Source organism: Stigmatopora argus, chromosome 21 (assembly GCF_051989625.1).
Source record: "Stigmatopora argus isolate UIUO_Sarg chromosome 21, RoL_Sarg_1.0, whole genome shotgun sequence".
Taxonomy (NCBI): Eukaryota; Metazoa; Chordata; class Actinopteri; order Syngnathiformes; family Syngnathidae; genus Stigmatopora; species Stigmatopora argus.
In genome coordinates this window covers 2,320,689-2,345,370 of record NC_135407.1, presented here as the reverse complement: position 1 = coordinate 2,345,370, position 24,682 = coordinate 2,320,689, and the positions used below count along the sequence as shown (strand labels likewise).

Sequence of the window (24,682 nt, the reverse complement as noted above, 5' to 3'; positions counted from 1 at the left end):
TCAAAATCCGTAAACGTACAAGTTCAATCAATGCTTGGTCGAAAATGGAGCAATTACGAGTGACCTCATCTTTCATAGGCAGACTGATGATATCATTGAGGTGCAAAAGGCTCAGATCTGACATATAATGGAGGTAGTATAGCCAAGCTGTTTGGGGGAAAAATAGATGACAGACATGGAGGAAACAGATATTTTGGTTTGTTGTACAATGGCAAGGAGGCAAGTGGAACATGGGGGAAGTTTGCCATCTAGTGGACAATGCTTGTTTACCTCACAAAAATATTTTTTTTAAATGTACATAGTATTAGGTATCTACTTGTATTTTAAAATTGCATCGATAATAAGAGATCAAATTTTCTAAATTTGCTATAAAAATGTCGTAACATACTGGGTAACATTGATAGCGATAGACGTCGAAACCATTTGGAGGGCTCCCTTGTTGCTATTCCTCCAGTTAAATTTGATTGGACGTCTATCCTCGCCAATGGCAATGAAATAGAATAATAATTGCCTGTTCAACTTGACCTCTCTAGCCGTCAATGACAGACAATTAGATAAAAAATAATAACTTTTGCTTGCGAACCACGGAGAGCTCCCCCCCACTACTCATGTCATCGTGGACAACGCCCCGGAAGTGACACGCTACCATGCTCCGGCACTCCTTATCGTTTAAATAAATAAAAAAACAATAAATAAAAATTATAAAGTAATACTACGACTAAAAGAACATAGTTTATTTACAAAACCTTTATTAATGATTAATATTTTAAGATGGAAAAAAAAGACCACCGACGTCCTCTTTTCTGATTGGCTGAGCTCATCATCAGGAGAGCTCACGCCGGCCGGTTGTTTTTCACGAGCTAGCATGTAGTTTCCATTAAAATAAAGGAAATATACAAACAATTCAGAATAGCTAGCATTCGGTAGACATTTCACGAACTTGAACGCGCCTACTTTATCCTTCTTTTTGTGTGTATCTCATTCAAAAAGCGGCGTTTATACGGAAAATGTCGACGCACCACGCACCCGAGGGGGCGCCTGGCCCTTTAAGGGTTATGTAGCTCGGCTAGTCTAATGTAGGACGAACGAGCGTGCTCCGAGCTCCGGCTTCCGTCCCTCGTCCCCGTCCCCGTCATGGCCTCCGAGGCAATAACGACGCCGTCGACGCCGCCGCCGCCGAGGAGGAGGAACCGACCGGCGGACGGCTCTTCCCTTCCCGACGCGGAGCCGAAACGGTAGAGGCGAGAGGCGAGTCGCCGCCGCCGCCTTTGCCTCCCAGCCAATGCCACCCCGGTCTCCCCGCAGCCAAGTCCGGCTACTCGATAAAAGGAGGCTTCGGTGGCCGAAACATGTCAACAAACAGGGATTATTCCGTTAATCTGTCGGTGCAGCAAGTGCTCAGCCTTTGGGTGCAAGGGACAGCGTTGCAGCACTTTGCAGGTAGGTGCGCCGGTAGGACGAAAGGTCCCGTCAATTGGGGTTTAGGACAGTCATGGCGGAGAAAGCGATGTAACGTGATATTCGGGGGGTAGTGGGCCCCCTTTCTTTGGCTAGGGAGGTTGTAAACATGGAAAGTGGTGTCTTTTTTGTTTGTTGCTAGTTGCCTCGCATTGACGAGTATAGACGTCCAAAACGGGCAAACTGGGAGAACTTAAAATGCTCATTTTGCATTCTGTCAGAACAGGGTTTTTTTTTACACAGGCTGTCAGGAACCATGGTTTTTAGCAGGGGCAGAACTAAGGGGGTATCCCAAACGGTTGGGCCGGGGGTCTCAAGGGCACCCTATTATCAGGTGTAAAGGTGGGCGTGAGTAATTTAAAAAAAATAATTGATGTGTGGTGCTCTAATCGAATGTAAATGTGTTTTTAATCAAAATATATCTGGATTTTCTATTTTTTTATTTAGTTGAAACAAAAATCAGGTATTCATATTTTGCCAATGCGCTTTAAATATTTGGTCAGTGGAAATTGAGAGAATTAAACGAGCCTAACTGCTGACTCCACATCATCGACTACCTCTTTTCGTTCGCGCCCGACGTCTTACTTACCGAACAGGATGTAAAGCAAGCGTTTAAAAAAAGATTCGTGTTGTAATCGGAAATGACTACGTCCGGACTTGTAAATATTTTTGCTTTGGTGTCAGAAAAATCATTTTATATAGAGAAGAAATGACATGTTTTAAAGGGAAAAGGGAGGGCGCAAATGTAGCATTGTCAAATAGGGACATTATAAATACCTTTTTTTTAAATGGGATCTTTGATATATGATTTGTAGCATTTGTGCTTTTGGATTCGTCTTCATGATTGCTCTTTGATTTCAGAAATGTGGTACTGGGTGTTCCTGTGGTGTCTCTTCTCATCCCTTGTGGTCCACGGCGTGATGGGGATGCTGATGTTCGTCATGCTACGGCGCCACAAACGAGGCCGCATCATTACGCTGGTGCTGGTCAGCGTGGGCTTCCTCGCCTCCCTCTCTGGAGGCGTCATCACCAGTAAGTTTGGGAGGTTTTTTTTAATTTTTTTATGCCGGCCCAGCATTTTTTTTTATTTTTTATAATGAGCTCAGCGTTCGTTCACCCAGGGGAGGACGAATGAGGGTATTGTGTCAGTTGCAGGTGGTGCTGACAGGGAGAGAAGTGGTTGCTGGTAAAAAAACAAAGTTTATTTATAGGTGGCTCTTTCCATTTTTTACGCCAGCCAAAAAGTCAAATAATCTAGGATAAGGAAAAAAAAAAATCTTTGAAAACAGGTTACTTTTGTTTAATTGTGATCAATTTTCTAATTTTCAATTTACTTATTAATCTATTATATATTCATTTATTTGTTCAGTATTTGTCGAACAAATTGTATTTTATTCTAATATAATACTACAACCGGTTTGGAAATTCAAATTTTACTCAGTTTATTTTATTCTAATATTCCCTCCTTGCTGTTGACTCGGTTTTATAAGTTTGACATGTTTTTTAGTGTTGTAAAAAAAATAACACTGTCTTTTTTTCCAATTTTATGACCATTTTTGTTTATATATAGTTTTATTTAATCGTTTATTTTTTTTAAACCAATAGGTGATGCCTAGGTAAGGTGTATTTTGTTCTGCATCTGTTCAAGATGATTATTTATTTTCTAGGATAATATGTAATGGTGAAGGTGAGCCAATTTGCTAATTTTTTTCCCCCCCATCAGGTGCAGCGATAGCAGGCGTATACCGCGTCGCCGGGAAGGACATGGCGCCGCTGGAGGCTCTGCTCCTCGGCGTGGGACAGACGAGCCTTTCCGTCGTGATTTCCTTCTCCCGCATTCTGGCCACGCTATGAAATGAAGGTAACTTTTTCTAAGGACACGCAGCGGATCAACTGCGGGCAGGCAGGCATTCAACTCTGGACCCTTTTGGACCAGATTTTAAAATATCTTTGCCGCTTCCGGACGACACGAGGGGTTCTCAAAATGGTGATTTTTTTTGAATGCGTCAAACTGTCGCGGGATTCTTTTGTCGACACCCAAACGCACAGATTTTCAGAATTCCGTTCCCGCATTTTCATCATTTCTGCTGCTCAGTTTTCTTTGAAAAAAAAAGTGTCCCTTAAAGGTTTGAGTCGTCAAGTCGGAACAAGCAAAATAAGCATCGGACAGCGATATTTTTTTTGCAAAAAAACAAAGGAAGACTCCTCTCAATTGTTGTTTCAAGGTAAGATGGACTTACGCTTGCTTGTTTAAAAGCGAACAAATGGATTCTTGACTTTTAGCAGTTTGCACGGAATTTACTCTTGCCTTGTTTTAACGCACAAACAGAGTGATGTTCACTGGTTCTGTAACAGAAATAGCCCAAAATCCTGCTAAACGAAAAGTCAATGATGCCAAAGTATCTGTTAGACTAGCTTTATTTCTCTTATCTCATTTTCATAATATCATTTTTTTTTTTCGAATGAATTGTAAACGCCACCAGGGTTGTGTAACTATGACTCACCTTCACTACCAGTTCAGCACACAAGGAGGCAGCATTGTACCGAATTGAAAGAACTGGTTGTGACAAATGTGAATGAATTGTTTTTAGCTTTGCCCCTCTGAATGTTTTTTTCTCTTTTCAGGGACCAATGTTGAGTTGCTAGTGACTCACCTGCTCTGTTGGCACTGAATTTTTAATTTATTATTTTTCTATGATTTAAAAGGTGCTCTTGCAGTGTGTAAATGCCACCGACAGTATTATTTTTGGTGCTGTGCTTTCATCTTTAAAAAAAAAAGTATTAATCATTAAATATGGTGGCCTAAAGTAGTGTTTAACAGAAAAATGGATACATGCCGAAATATTATTCACAAAACCAGGGAAAAGGTAATGTTGTCTCCATGGCAACAACGGCACAATTTTTGTAGTGGAAGTGCAAATCACTTTTTCTACCAACTCTAGGATATAAAATGTTATTTTTATTTTAGGAAACAATGATTTGAGAGTTTATTGAATTAATTTGATGTCCTTTAAAAGATAAACCTGCAACATTTTGTTGACAATGATTTTAACAAGTTAGTTTTATCCTAAAAAAATGTTAATTTAGTATTTAATAATTGACATAGAAAATTCAATACGTTCATTTGATTGGAAAACATTTAATTGCATTTTTATTTCAAGTTTACTGACTTAATTTTGTTCAAATTTAAAAAAAAATGTGGTTTATAAAAATATTTATTCTAGATATATTAAGTGAAACCACTTAAAATAAAAAAATAAAATGTAATTATATGATTCAATGTAATTTGACCTCAAATCATTATATTATCTTAATTGAATCAACTTTATTATTTACAACATAATGATTTTTTTAAATTTTTATTAAACTCGCTCATCATTTTTTCAACATACCATCTCATCATAATTTCCACCAGTAAGTAAATATTAATACAATTTTAAAACAAATTGCCATTTTGAAATACACCACTAGTAGTGTTTTATTTACTTGAGCAACAACAAAAAAACAATTGATCTTAAGTCTTAAAGTTGCGTTTTTTAACCTCTAACCAGAAGCATTAAGAAAACCATTGAAATGTATTGGTGGTCTTTCGCTGACATTGGCAGAGAATAAACAAAATTCCCCGTTGAAACAAAAAACTCGTAAGTGGCGCTTGTATACCATGTAATAAAATTGTGTCCCCCCCAAAAAAAAACGTTTTGTACCAGCCAAACTGCTGATATTTATAACAATGGCTTATTTATGTACAAATTGTTCCTTGTAAATGCCAACAATTAGTTGAAATAAAAAATCTTTTTAGATTCCACAAAAGCTCCCCGTTGTGTAGATTCCTGCTTTACCTTCAAACAGGTTCGACGTCTTAACATCGTCAATTTATGCAGTTATGAAACACTTCCTGTTTTCATATTGCGGCTCTCGACCTCTTATCAGTCGTGCTCAGCTTTTCTCACTCGGTCATTATAAAACTAGCAGCCACATAGTTTGCCCCACTTGCAAAAAAAGACAAAGCGATAATGGGTAGAGACAAAAAAACAAAAACAGAAAAAAAATCACACATCCTGTCTGAGAACGTTCACAAATAGCAACGAAAATGTCAAACACTTAAATAGCACTTTTTCTTTCTTTGTTGGGTGTCTAATGCCCCCCCAAAAAATGCAAAGTGAGCCTCCATCGTGGGGTAGACGTTTGTGAGATTAATCTCAATTTACTCAGTGAGATTAACCTAAATGAGATTAATCTCAATTTACTCATTGGCAGCCCTGAATAGAAATAAAAAACATTCCATTTGAATGAGTTAAATCTAGTCCATTTAGTTCATCAGTGTTCTTTGAACGTTCCTTTATTAACCCACTGGAGTTTCCTGCCCTTCTCATAATTCAAAAGACAAAAACTTTGGATGTTATGAGCTTTCTAGTGACCGCCGGGCCACTCGCTTCTATTGTCTTATTGTTTCCGGCGCAGGAAATACTCAAAAGTTTAACGTGGGTGCAGACAAGAGAATTTTGAGCCTGCTTGGTTAAAAAAAAAAAACAATACAAAAAAACCAAATTAGGCCTTCCAACAATGACTGGCAGCGAGCCAATCTTTTGACCCAGCAGATCACTTGACATTATTGACCTGGCCTTTGCGCTTCCGCTAGCCCCGCACGTCGCGGTTCGAGACCCGAGCAGCGCCGACCCGGCTGTCTGCCCGGCGCTCTGATCTCTGTCTGGGTTTACTTTACCTCCCGGGCTGAAATGACAAGAGCACAATGAAAATTTGAGGGAAAGCGGGAAGCGCCCATCAAATGGATGCCAAACATGCTCTTGTTTTAGATTTAGATCAGAGACATTTGAGGATTTTTTTTGTTTTTTTGTTTGCCCACTCTGTCATTGATACATGTGCTCTTTTCAATACAATACACTGATTTCCTGAGGGAGGGGAGACATTTGGGGGAAAAAAACTCTAGGATTGCCACAAGATGGGGGCAAAGTGCTACATTTAAAAAAATTTAAAAAAATCCTCAACTTGCTTCAACGTAGTTCTCCGGCGACAGGGCCCACTTTTACTATTATTACTTTTCATAACAGTTGGAACAGGTCAATTCTTAAAAAACTAAATAATTGCTCCCTAATTTCATTGTAGTGCTTTTTTAAGTGTGTATGTATGTTTATACAGACATCTCATTTTCTGAACTGCTTTATCCTCACTAGGGTCACGGGGGTGCTGGAGCCTATCCCAGCTGACTTCGGGCCAGAGGCTGGGGACATCCTGAATTGGTGGCCAGCCAATCACAGGGCACAAGGAGACAAACAACCATTCACACTCACACTCAATCACTAATTTATAGTGTGTCCAATCAGCCTACCATGCTTGTCTTTGGAATGTGGGAGGAAACCAGAGTACCTGGAGAAAGCCCACACAGGCCCAGGGAGAACATGCAAACTCCACACAGGTGGTCCGACCTGGATTTGAACCCAGGTCCCCCACCGTGAGGCCGTCATGCTAACCACTCATCCCCTGGGCCACCCTAAATGTAAATACATGTATGTATGTGTGTGTATATGTGTATGTATATACATGTGTATGTGTATATATGTATGTATATACACACATATATATATATATATATATATATATATATATATATATATATATATACATATGTATGTATATATATATGTATGTACATTCATATATATACACATAAATGTATATACATGTATATACATATATGTATGTATATACATGTATTTATGTATATACATGTATATATGTATATACATGTATGTATATATATGTACATGTATGTATATATATACTATATATGTATGTATACATGTATGTATTTACATATACATATATATATATATGTATGTATATATATATATATATATATATATATATATATATATATATATATATATATATATATATATATATATATATATATATATAAATATATAAAATCCGCCTTATTAGGATTTAAGTAGATGGATTGCCTCTGGAAGTTTTCCCATCTGCAGATTCCCTTTCTAACCACCCGAGGTTAGCATCCTTCTCTTTCTCTATAACTCACTACTACTTTTCACCCTTAATTATAACTAGTCACGTCCAATCCATTTGGTCTGGGAGGAGCTGCCATGTCTTTCCAGTCCAAATGGATTGGACATCTATCGCTGACAATGGCACTAAAACATTCAACAACACTCACTTTCGAGGAAGACCCTAGGATTTCCACTTATGTAACATGTTTGCGTGAGTAGTAAGTGTTTGTCGTCTGGTGCTTTTTTTGATCCAGATGAGTTGTGATGTAAAAAAAAAAAAAAGCTTCTGCTTCATCAATAATGAATTTGCAGTGAACACGTCAAATCGCGACATTGCGCACCAAGACGGTGGTTATGTAACGTTAAGGGCTAAATGTTACAGAAAGGCCGTTTTTTAAAAGAGGAGGGAGGGGTGCCTATCCTCCTACTCTTGACATTTTGATGTGGTAACGAGCCACCGCTGAGACGTCGCCGCTCATTTTTTGCCGTCCAGTCCGGGCACTTTGATCTCCGCCATTACTTTGGCCCTGACCTTTCCGTCAACGTTGTTTAGGAACTACTAAGTAACACGCGTCCAAGTTGGGGGGCGCAAGAATGTGACAGTGATGGCTTAGCTGAATCCACGGGTTGCTCAGTGATTATAGCAAAAGGGCACACTTTCAATGTTTCATTCTTTGTTTTGATGTTGGTTTTTTAGTCAACTTTAACTTGAAAAGTGACCAAAATTTCAAGCAAGGGTGCTGATTTGGAAAAAAATGCGTGAAAACTGAACAGAATTTTATTCTCTTTTCAAATCAGCCATTTTCTTAGCGTGATCACGGCCTCCAAAATATTGGGAACTATCATTTTCAATGCATGGAATGCAAGTTAAACAAAAGATTGTCTTATTTTTGGGGAAAAATGCTTCAAACTGTCTTTTTCTATTTTTAGGTAATCTGCAGTTAGTTTTTAAAATCTAATTTCTGCAAAAAAAAATGGAATAATGTGAACATTGATGATATGCACAAAAAAATAGAGAGATAAATAAGAATAGACAATATCCCATCAGCTGTCAGGCTCTTTAACAAAACAAATGGCTGAGTGTTAAGACCTACTGTATGCATGCGTGTATCAGCAACATGCTTATTTATTTATGTATTTATTTATTTATTAACTTACTTATTACCTATCTATTTATGTCTAAAATGCCTTTCCTATTTCTGCATCTTCACCCGAAATTTCCCGAATATGGGATGAATAAAGTTATCCAATCCAATCCAATAGTTCAAATATTAAATTTTCTGTTCTGTAGCAGCAGTGAAACAAAGTTAGTTTGATCAAACTTATGGAAAAAAAATGTAACAATGCATTCAATGTGTGTAGGAGGAATACAACTATTTAAAAGAGGACAATAATTAAATTAATGAACTAGAAATATATAACAATGGAATTTTTTTTTTAAAAATTGGGGGCTTTAGGGTGTCCCGTCTTAAATATGTTAAAAAAAAGTAAACCCTTACAAATGTCACCATCTTGCCCATCTCCAAAACTACCATCGGTCTAAACAACAAATTGTGTATAGAAAAATAATTGTAAAAAAATATTTTTTTTAAATAGCCCCAAATAGTAAACCCCTACAAATGCCGCCATGTTCCCTATTTCCAAAACTACCACTAGTCTATTGATTTGGCATTGTAAATCAATTCTTTGCACCTTGCCGCAGGTCTTGTGTATACTTTTCCTTCCCAGAGATAAGGTGAGCGTGGGTGTGAAGATAGATAGATAGATAGATAGATGGATGGATAGTGGGGTTAAAAATACCCGGCGAAGAGAATGAGTCACTCTCCCCCTCCCCTCAATCCCGGCCTGCTTCTAAATAAATCCACGTCGACACGCCCGCCCGCCCGCCCGCCCGCGTGCATACGCTTGCACACGCGTGCATGGCTGCCATTACATAAGGCCGCGTGGGTGGTGTGACGACAGTCGTGTACTGTATAATGCATCCGCTGAATAGTCCGTCGCTTCTTATTTTTGGAGTGGGATTTCCATCGGGATTGTTATTCAACATTCGTAAAGGGCTGACGTCAAAAGCGGCAAATTCTTGCAATTCCGTGGTAATATTACTTTATGATTAACGGTAATGGCTGGCAAATAGGATATTTTAGCGAGAAATGCCAAGTCGAAGTTTAAGATTTGCGTTTGTGGGTCGTGCAATGTGATGTGGTGGGCCAGTAATGGCCCATGTGCCGTATTTTTGACACCATTGAGTTAAAGCAATTTGTTTCTGTTGATTTTATTACATTTGTTTTATTAACATTTGTAAATTTATTTTAAAAAAAAAATGAAAATATGTATAATAGGTAGACGAGTGGTTGGCAAGTATCAAATTTGTAATTTTAACCTTTTATTTGACAATGTTAACATTAAATGAAATACAAAATTAAACCTTTTAAGGAAAGTGACTATTTTGGGAAATTTAAAAAAATGAATTGAAACTCGTATTTTTCTAAAGCATTTTTTTAATATTACCTGCACGTATTTTGAATACATACATTTAATCATTATTATAATGCATGAATTAATATAATAAATGTCAACAAAAAACGTTATTTTTATAATGTAACATTTTTTTTTCTTGATTTAATGATATTAATTCTGATTCTGTTTTTAATTCATTTTGCAAATTAACACATTTATTTAAATTATATTGAAATTAATACTACAAACAATTCTAAAATTCATAATGTTAACATTTTCTTCTTTCTTACTATTCTGAAACTCTTATCGTTTATTTTCCAAGTCTCTCTTTTTTCCCCCTAATTTAATTTTCTAAATCTTCCCTCACAAAGGTCGCAGGCTATATTTAGTATTTTTATATTAATACTATTTTTTTCTGTACTCCCTCCAATAGGTTGTCTACTTCTTTCATGTAAATTCAGGTAGAAACAATGCGGTTGAGGCTATTTTTCCTCTGCAAACGTTTTCCAGAAATTCCAGGGAAGCATGTTAATGAAGACTTTTTTTTTTAATGAAGTTGAACTATTTGATTTTCCAGGCAGGCAGGAGTCAAACAATTTCCTTTTTGCTCTCATCTTAAAATGGCGTGCCAAGGGGCTCTAGTCACATAAGCATTTTCCCTTATTAGCTTCCCAACAGCAGGAATTTTCCTCCCTGTGGTCACGTCACTGGAAATGTTGACACAAAACCAGGCTGCTCCCCCCCAAAAAATCGGAATTCAAGCTAAACGCTGCTTTCACAAAGTTTCAAGGTTTCCTCCACACTGACGGCGATAGACGTCTTTTTCATTCATATCATAATTCGCCTTGAAAATGACTTTTTTAACAAACCTTTTAGGGCACTGCTGTTGACGCCACTGGATGTCAAATCCATTTTAAATATCTACATCTATGTACATATTCTCTGATTACTGTTGTCCTTAATGTGAATTAGAAAACCGCCCTTAAAAATCCCCACCCAAAATATCCTTTTTAATTTGTACTTTTGAGATATTTGTAGCCCCTTGAAGAAAGCAGATTTAAAAAAAATAATGGTTCCCCTTTTTTGAGTCATTGCAAAACCTATCAGTGACTTCCACGATCAAAATCATTTCTATTTTCAGCCCGTTATGTCGCTTGCTAATTGGACGTCTAACACCGTCAATGGTGTCGAAATAGGTTTACTCAATGCCAGTTGAAATGCATATGATCTATCATTGCCAATTGTAGTGAATAAGCTCATCAATTTTCTCAAAAATGTGATCTATTTTTTAAATGATAATTTTCCACATTTTAATTGTATTCTTCTACAATTGGCTGGCCATCAACTGGTGCCCGTTCTTGGCTGGGCTAGGCTCCAGCACCCCCTGCAACCCTTGTAAGGATAATATCATATTTTTATGACCATATGTGTAAATTCAGGCATAAAGGGGTTAATTAAGACCTCTGACTGGGAAAAGAAAAAGGGGGGAGGCAATGAGAAAAAAAAGTGGGTTTGTTGGAAAAACACCGTATTAGTCGGGGCGAAAAAGGGGGCGGAGTCGGAAGTGGCTCCCCTGCTGTTTCATCCATCAGCTGATTTATGACTTACATGCAGCACTTAATAACCTTCTCTTGTCCGGGTGTGCTTAAACTCTCCCGATGAGAGCAGAAATGCATGCTGGGAAAAAGATTCGCATTGTTCTGGGGTCATGTTTTAGTGCCAATAGCGTGCATAGATGCCCAATTTATTTGGAGTGTTTGCGACCGATCACTGTTTAATGTTGTTGCTGGCGGCCATTTTTGCTACTCCGTTTTTGGGGGAAAATCTCAGTACTGAATTTGTTTTTTTTTTATAGATTTGATGACTATACTGTTGATAATCAGCTCATCTGGTTGCCACTGTGCCTTTGTTTGTTTGCTAACCTTGAAATTTTGGAGGTTAGAGTTTATTCATACCTTTTTTAATCATTAAAAGAATGTAGGTAAATACATGCGTGACAATAAATGAGAAACTGCAATTGAGGGGCACAAAATGAGGATTTGGAATTTTTTTACGTCAACATTGTCAACAATTAATCGACTATCAAAAATGATTTGATTATTTTCTTTACTGGCAGTTAGTAGAAGAATGTTTATATTAAATTTTAAAAAAAACCTTTAACTTAGGACATCTTCTCGCTATAAACTCATCTCAATGTCTTTTTTTTTTTGGTTCAACAAGAGCGACGCGCTGATGCCTGAGCATCAAACCTTTCGCGTGTCTTTGAGCCATGGACTCATGGGAGGAGTCTGAGCGTCGCCACGGCAACAGGCCCAGTTATGTAATGTCATATGGTGTTGTGAAAACAAGGCGTCCAGGAACAAATTTGCTCGAGACCTGCGCTCAAAGTTTACCCGAGAGAGCACTCGCTTATGAACGCTCACTTTTAACACGTCCATTATTTTTATTATATTTATCTATGTATTTTTTTTTGCGTACATGAAGGAAATCACAAGTGGCTTCCCTCCCCACAAGAGGCTGTTTGTTCTGCCGGGCAGCTGTGCTTATGCTCTTTGGGTTATTATTAGAAGGACTGTCGTTTGCGCGCTTTCAGAAAGTCCCTGTCTTTCACGGTTCACGGTGAAGCCAAAATGGCTTTTTGACTGCCATTGACGCTGATAGACGTCCAATCCATTTGAAGTGGGAGGACTGGCAAAGTTTTAGATTTGCTTTTAAGAGCCACGGGACGTCTATCATTGTCAAAGGCACGTGAAAGATTGGTTCAAAATTCAAATGAAACCTTTTGAGGTGATTGTTTATTCAAAAACACATCTATCTAGGAGGGCATCCTATGTAAAAATGTATATATGTATCATGAATATTTATTTTTTCACTTCATTTTACCTGTTTCCTATCGTTGACAGAAATCGACGTCCAATCTGCTTTGACTGGAAGGGCTTGCAGCAAGCATTCAAATGGTGAAAACCTGTCTGAGGTGAGTTCAAAATGTGCTCGCATGTTCCTTCTCATACCTAAAAAAATATCTTGCAGGTTTGATAATAATCCCTAAATTCGTACTTGAATTATTTTGAATGCAAACATGCAAATTTCATTTTGGCCCCGTGACTTTTCAATGCATAATTTATTTGCCAGTTTCATAACAATCCCAATGTCAAATTTGTCTCGTATCTCAGGGCAAAAGTTTGCTCTGAATTTTCCTCGTATCTCAAATGTCTCGTATGTTGGGACACTCGCATGTCAAGGTATTACTGTACGAATAAATCCTGTAAATGTGATCATCTCTATATTCATTCTTGGTTTCTCTTTTGAACACAACCTCAGAAAAAAGACATTTCAATATGAATATTCAATCTCTGTCTGCTTCTATAGGTTAAAAAAAGTGCCACAATCAGGTCCAACATGAACTCCTTGGCGACCATTCAGGCGATAGATATCCAACCGATTTGGCGTGGAACAGGTGAGTTAAGACTCTTACATAATAACAACAGCATGCATATTTAGATCGGCGTTCCAACACTTGAAAAAGAAAAGAAAAAGTTTTTCCACTCAAATGATCTATTTGAAGCAGTCGTAGTTAAAGCAGGTGAGTCATAAAAGTGCAAAGTGAAGCAGGAGTCCCACTCTGCAGTCTGCAGGAAGCCTGTAATGCGACAGTGGGTGGCTGTCACACAATCACTTATTAATGGTAATGCCCCACTGCAGCATCCTGGTTTTCTCACACTACAAAAAAAAATTAAAATACAAGCCAAAAAAAAACCTCAAATGATGCAATCATTGGAAAAACTTCAATAAACTTGACTATTACTGACGCATAAACAACACCAGCCACTATGTTGCATTGCAGGCTTCAATAAAAGAATATAGTGCCTAAGGGGGGGGATTAACTACTGTATAGATTTGCGTGTTTTCACAACAACCCATACTGTTGGGCAAAAAATAGCCTGACCTTTCTGCTTCTGTGATGTGTCATAGCGGGGCCAACTCGCGGCAGGCATAAAATAAGGAGGATGAAAATAAAAATATTGCGTCACGATGCTAAAAGGGGGCGACACGGTGGGCTGGTCTTTTGTCATGGATTGGGCTTCTTTGTCGTTTTGCGTGTTCGGCTTGTCGGGGAAGTACAAGGATTGACTGAGCTGAACTGAAAACGACACTGAAAATACGCACAAGGGTTTTGTTGTTATTGAGAAAAAGTCTTGTGAGCAGGAGAAATCAATTGCGCGTTCAATAGTAGTAGAAAGAACAAATAAGGTGGATCAGTGGGGCTTCTTTTATAGGAACGGACTGGGAACAAGAACATCCATTTTGGAGTTCGTGGGAGACATTTTGGTGCAGATATGTACAAAAAAAATAGTTTGTTAAAAATATAGTCAAATGTAGTGGTCCAACCCATTTTGCCTCGGCATCAGTACTTGTTACACTAAATGGGATCATTTAATGACAGCCAGTCATAATAAATTGGACGTCTGTTGCTGTCAATGGCATCTAATGAGTCAACATTGTCCAATACAAGAGTTGGATTATCAGGGATTGATGTATATATATTTTTTATTATAGGATACATTGCAGTTATGGTTTTAATAGACTCAAAACCATAAAAATATATGTACTTCTTGACAAAAAAATGGATCAGAACTAGTTTCCTATTTGGCACATATACTACAGCTTAAAAAATGGCGGAAGCACACGTACAAAACAGGGGCTACTCCATGTTTATTTATTTCATTTTGGGGACATTTCTCTTCTTTAAATCGCTCCAAAGTAACGCAGCCGGTTGGAACGGCTGACTAAGAGCTGCTCGCTTCGGGCGACGCTCAGAGAAAGGCCCGCTGTCGTGTCCCCGCTGCGGTTTAGTGCATGGGAAAGCCCAGGCGGTGCGGTGCGGTGCGGTGGTGGCGGAGGGGCACAACGTGACCTGACAACAAGGAACCTCCGGGAAAACCGTCAATCCTAAAGTATGCTAGGAGAGAGAGAAGGGGGCACCACCAAGGGGGAGCGCGTACAACAACACGTCATTGCGTCGCCATATTGGCTAATTCACACGCGGTTCGACGACTCCTAATTCGACGCGTTATGCTATCTACGCCTTATAAGAGGTGAAAAATCGCGCACATGCTAATCAGCTAAGCTGAGCGGAGCCTAAGTCATGGGCGCTGCGTTCCTCGCGAATCCCCCGCTGTCTCCGGAGGACACCCCGTGGCTGGGAGGCGGAGACGGGACCCCCGGTGACGTCAGTGGGCCTGTCTGTTTCCTGCAATAGAAAGTGAGCGAGGAGGTGAAGACAGAAAACAGGAGCCGAACCCCGTCTTTCGTCGCTTTAAGGGTACGTTATAAGTGGTAGTATCTAAGCAACGCGAAGCTTGTAGCTTTAAACCCCACTCGAGGTGGTCTCCTAATTCTGGCTTTGGAGCGTGTCGGAACGCCGTACGGATGGTTGTTTTTTTAACTCTTCGCTGATTAGTAAAAGCTGCGTTCATTCGTCGTTTCGTGCAGCGTTCAAGTTCACGTGGATGCTAGCTTGTGGATGCTCTCCCGGCTGGGGTCATTAACTGACGCGTGGTCGACTAAACTTGCTCCTTTGTGTTCATTTGCCTTTGCTCAACCTCGTTTTTAGGTAAGAAATGTGCCGGAGCGCGTTTGTCAATGTTGTGCTAAACTTGCACGAGTGCGGCTTGGTTTTGTTGTCTGGAGGGAAGCGTTCCATTTAGCTGTTGCGGCGACAGCGAGGGGTTTTCCCTGGCCCCTCCCTCTTTTCGCAGGGCGTTCACGTGTTGCAAAAAAAATACGCATTTCCCATTACATTGTGGTGCTTTGCAACACGCTGGATGCAGCAAATTAATCAGGAAAAAAATACAGTTTGGCATAACTCCTCTCATATGTGGCACAATTGCTCGTGTTTTATTTATTTATTTGATTTTATATTTTTAATATAACAGTATCGATGCATTCACTGGTATGCGTGGGGATGCTTCATTCGTGAGGTGTTTTCAGTCAGTGATGGTGTTTTTCTTGGGTGTTTCCTTGCACGGACCACAGGCAGCGAGGATAAGACGGGCTTGCAGATAGACAGTCGTCTCACTCCTGCGCCTGGACGGAGTCGTGGAACCTGCCGTGGAGAATCCAAAGAGAGCATGCAGGTGAGATGCTCGTCGTGTGGCTCGCATGGTGCTTGCATGCAGACGGCGGTGCCGCTCTCATCGATGATGTCATAGCTAGAGCAGCCACATGGAAGCAAGTGAATGGAGAAAAAGCATCCACTTGTAGTAAGTGTTATGTAATCACAGCGCAGGGCAAACAAAGGATGGGTCCACATGCCGGGATGCTCAATGCAGAGTGCACGTGTCGATGTGTCGGAGTCTATCGGATCGCCGTGTCATTTGTAAATCCACATTTGAATGTTTTTTCCCCCTCAAAACTCGCGTGAAATGTGACCCTTTTTATGTAACTCGTGGTGGTTCCCAGGTCATAAAAAGAAGCGTTTTGTGCGGTGCGGTCCGGTCACGGATTTGTGCTGCCAACTTAAAACGGCGCATATGTGATGCTTGATGCTTGTTATCCTCTGTGTCACCCTGAGCATCGCCCGTAAGTGCGCACAGAGCTTTTATTGTTCGCAACCTTCGTCGGCGGAGAGCGGCTCCGTGTCGATTCGGGCTGAGACGCTCGCATCCGATTCGGTTACGACTTGCGACGATAGCCCGAGGGACGCCACAGAGGACCTCTGAGAGGCCGGGGCACCTGTTTGAGGACCCATCTCAATCAGCTGCTCTGTCTTCAACCGGCACACGGCCGACTATCAAAACAAGGCCCGCATAGTGCGGCGTTTTCGGCTGAACTCGTTCTGACTGACGTGCTTCTTTTTTTTTTTGTCACAGATGTATGCCGACAGCGGCGTCACGGGTCGCGGCTCCTCTCAAGGTCCTACGGGAGCGCCCGGTTTTCCCAGGATGCACTTGTGAACCGATGAGGAAAGATGCCACGTACTAAGCAGAACAACCCGAAGAATCTTAAAGGTAAGCCTGCACTTTTGGGGTTTTCAAATAGACATCTTATACATTTGTACGGACTTCACCACTTTGTGAGCGAGCGCCGGTGCTAAAGTCGGTTACATAATAGTTTTGTCTGCATTGCCAAAATAAAATTCAAATATTATTTAGCCAGAATAATATCATATTGCGCTTGAATTTCACATTTGGACACTTAAACCCCTCCCCCTTTTTTCTCTAAGATTTCCAGTAAATTCTCATGAAAAATATGTCACGTGAAGCCCCGCCCACAAACGCCCCCCTACCCCTCCAAAGCCACCCCCCCGTCAGCTGGTCCTTGAGTCTGTAAACTCACTTCTGATTTTAAATGATTCCTTTGTTGCCCGTGATGTGGATTTTCCTTCCTTAGGAAAGACAACAATACCAAAAAAAACATAAGAATGATAAGTCAATCTCAGAGACCAATTGGGTATCATCTTTAGGATTAAGACTGAAATGCAGCCAGGAATGCTCAGCTCGTGTAAACAAATGATTCACCCCTAAACTGTTACACGATGTCAATTGAAGAATGACAAAATGCTCCCAATTTTTTATCGTGTCATTCATATTTAAGTATATTTGGATATTATGTGTCCCACTCAAGGACGAGGAATTTGACATCTATCGCTGATAGCTCATTGACTGCCACTGATGCCGCCGGACGAGTAATTTTTTGTACTAGATTTTACTATACTTTTGCTAATTTTGTTGCTAAGATTATGAATCCAAATTTTATTACCTTTTTTATAGTGGATTTATAAATGAACTCACCACAAAAACTTTCTCTCCTCAAAAATAAGTCAGTGTTGTTGTCCGGTGAAATTTATTGTTATTATGTAATATATGTTATATATACATTAATTATAACAAATGTAATAATTCATTTAAATATTCAATCATTTTAATAACAAAAGGTTTTGAGAGTAAGGAATCCTTTATCCCTTTTTGTTTCTTTGAACTCATTGGCTGCTATTGACGTCAAAAACCAGCCAATCCATTTCAACTGGGAGGGCTAGTAGAGATTAGCCCCTCACTGAAACCCCCACTGTGAAACTGGATTAGACACCTATTACCGTCTATGTCTGCGATGGCTTTTCCCTTTTCCACATCTGTCAACGGTCGTGAAAGAGTTAAGCTAAATCGCCAATTTCCCAATCATGCCAGTTATCTGTGAATGAGTCAAATCTAGCTGAAAGTAAGGTTAAAGCAAGATCTCTCCCACTCTCGATGAATCATCCCCTAAATGCAAATGCAAAAGTGACACCCACTGCAGCATCTGCAGCGGCGGCGCCGCCGCCGTCCGTCCCTCATTAGGAACAAGGTTACATTAAAAAAAACATGGCCCAAGTCAGCCAGCGATCCCTTTGTCTGCCTCCTAATTGAAAATTGCCGTGCGGACGGACGACGCCTGCTTTGGCGCCCGCTGCGCGACGCTACCGACTCGCAGATCTGCGAACAGCCGACGTCTGTTGACACGGGAATCTGTCAGTTCGCAACATAACACACCAGCACTTTTCGCCAATGGGTGGCGAGATGCTCGGGCTTCCATATGCTACGCCAGACAAATCTTTGCTCTGTGCCGCAGCGTGGAATTATCGCATTGGGGTCCCTCATAGTATATTGTTACATAACAACCAGTGGGGTGTGAAGAGAAGATGTGAGAGTCAAGTAGGACAAGAAAAGATGGCGACTTTTTTGTACTCATCGACTGGAGAATGAACGGATGTCGACGGCAAAACGGGTTGACGTCAATGGCAGCCAATGTTAATTGATGATAGAGTTTAGTACATGCTAATATGCTAATGTTACTGTATGCGCAATGTAAATACAGCTCATTTTTAAAGCAACTTGGATTCGGTTTCCTTAGTTAATGAACAGATTACTAAAATTAATATGGCAACTAAATCTGCATTTAATCAAATTGTCCAGTAAATTATGGATTCTAATGCTGTCAGTCAAAACGGATCTGCATTTGTCTACTAAATGAGCAATTCATCTTATTTTGGAATAATCTAAGCCCTCTTTTTGCCCGTGCATGCGCGTTGTGCGTTTTCTGGTCCATGTGTAGGTGAAAGAAACCGTTCAGTGCTCATAGATATCTGTTATACACGAAAGAGATGCGCTACAATGATAAACAGCCTCTCATGTCATGGCCACCTGGCTTGGTCGCATCTCGAAATTTTTCTCGTATCTAGGGCGAATTATTTGATCGAAATTTTCATCGTATCTCGAGCATCTCGTAGGTAGAGCTGATCGTAGGTCGAGGTACCACTGTATACGGATTCTAACCCGGTCTCTCAAAATGTACCGACACTTGAACATTAGAAAAGAATGTGTTATTAGAGTATAATTTGACGAATGATTTTGCAATCACTCGATGGTTTCAATCAATTCTTTGCTGTAATAACTTTGCAATATTATAGCCACTACTAGTCAAAATGGATTGGACATGTATTGCTGTCAATGGTGCAATTGTGAGCCAATGTAGCTGCAAATTTGCACAGTGAGAAAGAGAAAACGAACGGTATGTTTGGCTGGAGCTGCTTAGAGACCAGCTGTTTAACAAATGTAAACACCACAAAGCAGACAGGACGGGGGCTGCAGGAGTTCCCAAGTTTCACTATTGTTACCCGCAAAGTACGTCATGGAGGAAAAACACACAGAGAAGGAATAAAAACATTTAGTGGGGTCGAAAATGGAAGTGTTTTTATAGCTCGAAATAGTGTCGGTTAGTTCTTCAAATATTTGGGAACACTTCCAAAGCACATACCATTAAACTTAATCCTTTAAGTACATTCTTTCCTCCCCAAATCATCATATTTTAATGTTAGCCAACCACTTTGATAGCATTAAAAAAAGTATGTAAAAGAGTTTATTTCACGATTGCACTTTTAAAATGTCAAAAATACTGTGTCGTCAATGTAAAAATGTTCAAACTTGGTTCATCGATCACTGTAAATGAGTTTAAGACAGTTTTTTGGTAAATGAAACCGCCAAAAAGTAGCATTCCGGCTAAAACCCGAGCGAGCATGCGGTCCGGGTTGGCCTGTGTGATCTGTTTGTTTGGTTTTCGGGCGCCCCTAAAAAACGCACACGGATTCGCGAACAATGCCATTGTTTATGGAACGAACTCTGCATTCCGCCTGTCGTATAAAAAGCTTCTGCAAAGCCCGATAGCTTTAGCGAGCTAGCGCGCATGTAGATGAATGTACGGTACGAGGGCTTGGATTTAACAAGGTGGAAAATGTTCAGCCCGTTAGGATAAACAGGGAGATAGATGTCTTAAGTATATTTGCGGAGGTGGATTGTGTTGAGCGGTATGTATCTCATAATTTGCGTTTAGCATATGACTTGTTGGATTTACTTGTTTATTTTTGGCCGTAAAGTTGTGCTTCAGTAGTTTTCAATGGGTTTTGCGGTTAATAATTAACTTTGTGTGATTGTGTTGACGTGGAAAACTGGAGAGAACAGAACATTCTGGGATTTTTATTGGGTAATAATTGGGGTTTAAAAAAAATGACATCAGTAGAAAGGATTTATTTTTCAAAATGCAGGTTTGATTTTTTTAAGTAATATGTAGACATGAGGGTTTTTATTTTTGTATGTGTTTTTATTATGAGTTAAACTCCACTTGAAAATTTTAAGTGGCTGCGTAACTAGTATGTAAGTTTTTTTTAAATGACAATATATAGCCACTTACTCTATAAAGGTTAAAGGTCTTAAAGTGTGTGTTCAATAATTTTCAGCGTGAAATCATGTAAAGGGGTTAGTTAGCTATAGTTTAGGTTTTAAAGGTACAGTACAATGTGTAGGGATGTTGGCAGAAAAAAACATTTTGATATTTTGTACTCGTCAATTAAAAAAAAAAACATCCAAAAGTAGTGGAAGTGGATTATTATGCTAACAGTCATGGGAAGCTAACAATGTCGACAATATGGAAATATTTTACAATTGAATATGCTTTTTTTCTCCCTCATATATTGCCAAATTATCAGATTAGAACTCAATATCGCCAGATCGTCAAAATGAGGTGACTCGCGGACTCCAAATTGAATCGTAACCAAATGGCGTGACCTCACGACAAAGCAAACTTTAACACCGCTGCTCTAAAAGAGGATCAGACACGAAACCAGATTTCAGAGCGTCATTGCGAACACGGTGTCAAAGCGAAAGCTTCTGGATTGAGATTTCCGCAAACTAGTTTGTTGTAGTTACGGTTGCTAAAACTGGCCTTTATTTCTGCCTTTGGGAAAGAAGTTCCCTTTGTGCGAACGTTGTTCTGGTCGCACACTGTCATTTAAAGGGCTCGGACGGAAACACTGGTTGGGCCGCCCGAGCGTGACACAACATGTAAAAAATCTGCGCAATCCAATCAGGATGTTAACTCTTTCGCTTCCCTCTTAGTGGAATCCACCGACAACAAATGTCCGTTTACTTTAATTCAGTCCAATTTCAATTTCTAGCTCTCCCCGTATGGTCAATTTTGATTATTTAATAATACCTTGATGCCCGAATTTACATTTAATATATAGATATATATAGCTTGCAAAAGTTCCGTATTATTTTTTTTAAATGTAATTTTAATTTGCATGATTTATTTATTTTTATTTGCATGATTCGTTTATTTTTTTAAATTTTTATTAGCATGATTTTTTTATTTTGACAAAGTTTGCTTTAGATTCTGAAAGTCAGCCATTTTGATGAAGGAATTTGTGATTATGGCAAAACAACTCTTAATTTCCTGGGTTGTAAACATGGTACTTAGTGTACCTTGCCTGCCAGTTAGCGCCCTGAGGCTAGCTTTAGCATGCAGATGAATGAGAGAAACCCTCACACCTGGTTTCGAGGAAACTCGTGCGTCACTTGGCACATAGTTCAAATAGCGCGGCGTGTTTTCATTTTTGGCTTTTAATGACTCCTTGTACCGTGCAAGCCTGTCATAATATTTGACTGCTGTGTATTAAATGGGAAGGCTGGTATGTTTCACTTTTCAGGGAGGGACGGAACAATTCGTTAACTGTTTTGCTGTTGGATTAAACCTTTAGACTAGACTAGGGTTTTCACAAATATCGAGATTGAAATACTGTAGCCAGATTGCTTTATTAATTGCAAAAGTATTGATATTTTGTTTGTTATTGCACTACCACAATTCGCCAGTGAGGGGATTTATATTTATATTTGCAAACTGGAACCAGATTGCTTTATTAATTGCAAAAGTATCGATATTTTGTTTGTTATTGCACTACCACAATTCGCCAGTGAGTGGATTTATATTTATATTTGCAAACTGGAACCAGATTGCTTTTTTAATTGCAAAAGTATCGAAATTTTCTTTGTTTTTGCAATACCACAATTGGCCAGTGGGGAGATTTGATTTTGCATGTTATTTAGATTTAGATTTGCATGTTATTTTTCTTGTTAACTCACTGCATTGGCTGCCTACATTTTTTGTATTATAAGCCACTTTTAACTTTTTTGTATAGTTTATCATTCAGTGCAGTTGAATTACATTTTACATGTTAATAATGTCTTTTGGTAAAAAGGGATAACCCTGAATACTGTGGGTTATAGCTAAAAAATTGTGGTAATAATAAAGAAATGAGTACATTGGTGATATATAGCTTTTTAAATGTCCCCCCAAAAATCAAGGGTCTTCTTGAGTGCTAAAAAAATCAATTTTAAACGACTAAAAAGGGTCACTTGCCCTATTAAAGCCGCCACTTGTGAATAGTTAGTGATCAATACAGGGTTAAAATAGCAGTGACTTTATTGTAGTGGTCTTTGGTCCGCTTAGTTTCCTCCACACAAACTCTGCAACTGAACTACTGCTCCTTTATTGATCTCTAGTGACTAATATTATAGCCCAACCGCATTCCTGCTCGTAAATACGAATGATGGCGTGTGCATTTTAGCTGTGCCGAGTGTCCAGACTGAGGCGTTCGCCAAGCATTATTCAACAAGACTGAGTTTTGGAGGGAAGGTGACCTGTCGGGTCAGCGTATGTGTGGGCGAGTAACAAAGTAGCCAGCCAGTCAGTCAAATTACTGGGCTTAAACTTTTCAAAGTCAAGTATTAGTGAAGGGCTCAAAGCAAGCCCAGTCAAATTGGGGCTAACGAACGCTGACCTTCTCCTTCTCGTTAGCTACGCCGCGCCCCCGCCAGGTGAGCCGCGATCGCGCGGCGTTGAGGGGAAAATCGAGGCGGGAGACAAACGCAAACGGTATTTGGTGGCGGGAGCGTCAGCAAAGAGCACAGCGACATTGCCTTCCTGTGGTGAGATGCTGGGAAGGAATGGATGGCGCGTTGTTTTGGGAATGTGTGTGTGTGTGTGTGTGTGTGTGTGCCTGTGTGTGCGTGTGTGTGTGACATGTTGATGGAGGGGGCGAAAACACTTAAGGGGCGCCATTATTAATCGACAACTGATGCTAAAGTTAATCACAGTTACTTTGACATTGATGACCTCAAAATGTGCCTCTTTGTAGAAAATATATTTTTATTTTTTTAGTAAAAAAGGGTAAAAAACTGTAAATGTAGTTGTATGTTTTAAAAATATATCTATTTCAAATTAATGTTTTTTAATGTTTTTTTTTTACTTGAAAAGGAAAAATAGTGACTTCTTTTGGTTTGTGAAAATATTTTATTAAGTTAAAAGTATGTTTTTAGGAGCATAACATTTTTTTATATATTGAAAAAGGAAAAAAATGTTATTACAGTTCTCTTATTTTAGATGAAAAGCTATTAATTAAAAACATTTGCAATTTATATTAAAGGAAAAATATTCTTTATTTAGTAAATGGTATTTTTGTATTCAAAAATAAATATTTTAGGTTTTAAAGTGTATCTAAAAACAAAACATAGCTAATATTTTTCCATTTCATTTAAACAATATATTTTGTGTAAAAATAAGTTTGCTTTCAATTTAAAAAGAATTATTTCCTTTAAGTATAAATTAAATAATATTTTTTTGTAGTCCTTGACCAAAGCAGATGAAATTGTATTGTACAGAACTGATGCCTTTTACATAATATCCATTATTATATCTACAGTTTTTGGATCTAAAACACATTCACCTCTAAAATTTAAAGCCCAGAGTAATATAACATTTAACAACATTATAGGAACCAATTTGTTGAACCATCCCAAAAACAATCCCATTTTTGTGGCATCCCAACCTATTACAGTATCTCATGTCCACAGAAAGAAAAGTTTCAAACTGTTCCAAAATGTGCCGGAAACCCTTAAAAGGTTGCTTGTGTGGAGGTGCTTTTTCACTGTGTGTGTGTTTGTGTGTGTTTGTGTGTGTTTTTGTGTGTTTGTGTGTGTTTGTGTGTGTTTGTGTGTGTTTGTGTGTGTGTGTGTGTGTGCTGGCATTGCTTAATGGCTTGCACAAGCGAAGCCCAATGAAGGGGTTGCCACGGAAACAGAGCACCATGAATCTCAGGCTGCAGGTGTTCTTCCTTGTGTTCTGCTGCTGGAACCTCCTACGTGGAAGCGGGCGAGGGAGGCGGGGCGAGGGAGGCGGGACGAGGGAGGCGGAGCATCAAACAATCGCTGCCAGCCCTCCCGGTCCAAAAGGACTGGACGTTCGTCGCTGCTAATGAGTCAAAATCCCTGATAGAATCAATGCTTTTAATATATTGCCTGTAAATTATAGGGCGTTTGAATAGATTCTTACCTCAGAAACATTCATTTGAAAGAATAACAGAGATTTTAAAGGCG

General features: G+C 39.3%; 3 protein-coding genes across 8 annotated transcripts in view; 2 read left to right on the top strand and 1 right to left on the bottom strand.

Moving 5' to 3' along the window:
• Positions 1 to 24,682, bottom strand: part of LOC144067368 (uncharacterized) — a 155,556-nt gene that overhangs the window by 69,105 nt on the left and 61,769 nt on the right. The gene's annotated exons all lie outside the window — the stretch shown is intronic.
• Positions 812 to 6,773, top strand: tmem170b (transmembrane protein 170B). 3 transcript variants are annotated; one of them, XM_077591075.1, is made up of 4 exons: positions 812 to 1,440; positions 2,320 to 2,490; positions 3,182 to 3,319; positions 6,651 to 6,773. In XM_077591075.1, exons 1-3 carry the CDS (start codon positions 1,350 to 1,352, stop codon positions 3,310 to 3,312), a joined length of 393 nt encoding a protein of 130 aa, XP_077447201.1. In that variant the 5' UTR covers positions 812 to 1,349; the 3' UTR covers positions 3,313 to 3,319; positions 6,651 to 6,773. The 3 variants fall into 3 exon arrangements, with proteins under 3 accessions (XP_077447201.1, XP_077447200.1, XP_077447199.1); XM_077591074.1 differs by lacking the exon at positions 6,651 to 6,773 and having other exon boundaries at positions 813 to 1,235; positions 1,306 to 1,440; positions 3,182 to 5,268; XM_077591073.1 differs by lacking the exon at positions 6,651 to 6,773 and having other exon boundaries at positions 814 to 1,440; positions 3,182 to 5,268.
• hivep1 (HIVEP zinc finger 1) overlaps positions 13,311 to 24,682 on the top strand; it is a 39,228-nt gene continuing 27,856 nt past the window's right edge. For 2 of the 4 annotated variants that reach the window (XM_077591042.1, XM_077591039.1), the window contains exons 1-3: positions 14,838 to 15,264; positions 15,978 to 16,078; positions 16,814 to 16,951. In XM_077591042.1, the coding sequence (XP_077447168.1) occupies positions 16,912 to 16,951 (40 nt within the window). In that variant the 5' untranslated portion in view covers positions 14,838 to 15,264; positions 15,978 to 16,078; positions 16,814 to 16,911. Of the gene's footprint in view, positions 13,399 to 14,837; positions 15,265 to 15,305; positions 15,556 to 15,977; positions 16,079 to 16,813; positions 16,952 to 24,682 lie in introns of those variants that run through there. The other 2 variants (XM_077591040.1, XM_077591041.1) reach the window with 2 other exon arrangements.

Excerpts from the sequence above, each read along its gene's own strand:
- tmem170b (XM_077591075.1), top strand. The coding sequence starts at position 1,350 with ATGTCAACAAACAGGGATTATTCCGTTAATCTGTCGGTGCAGCAAGTG. Across the intron at positions 1,441-2,319 it reads AGCGTTGCAGCACTTTGCAG|AAATGTGGTACTGGGTGTTC; the intron begins GTAGGTGCGCCG and ends CTTTGATTTCAG. Across the intron at positions 2,491-3,181 it reads CTCTGGAGGCGTCATCACCA|GTGCAGCGATAGCAGGCGTA; the intron begins GTAAGTTTGGGA and ends CCCCCCCATCAG.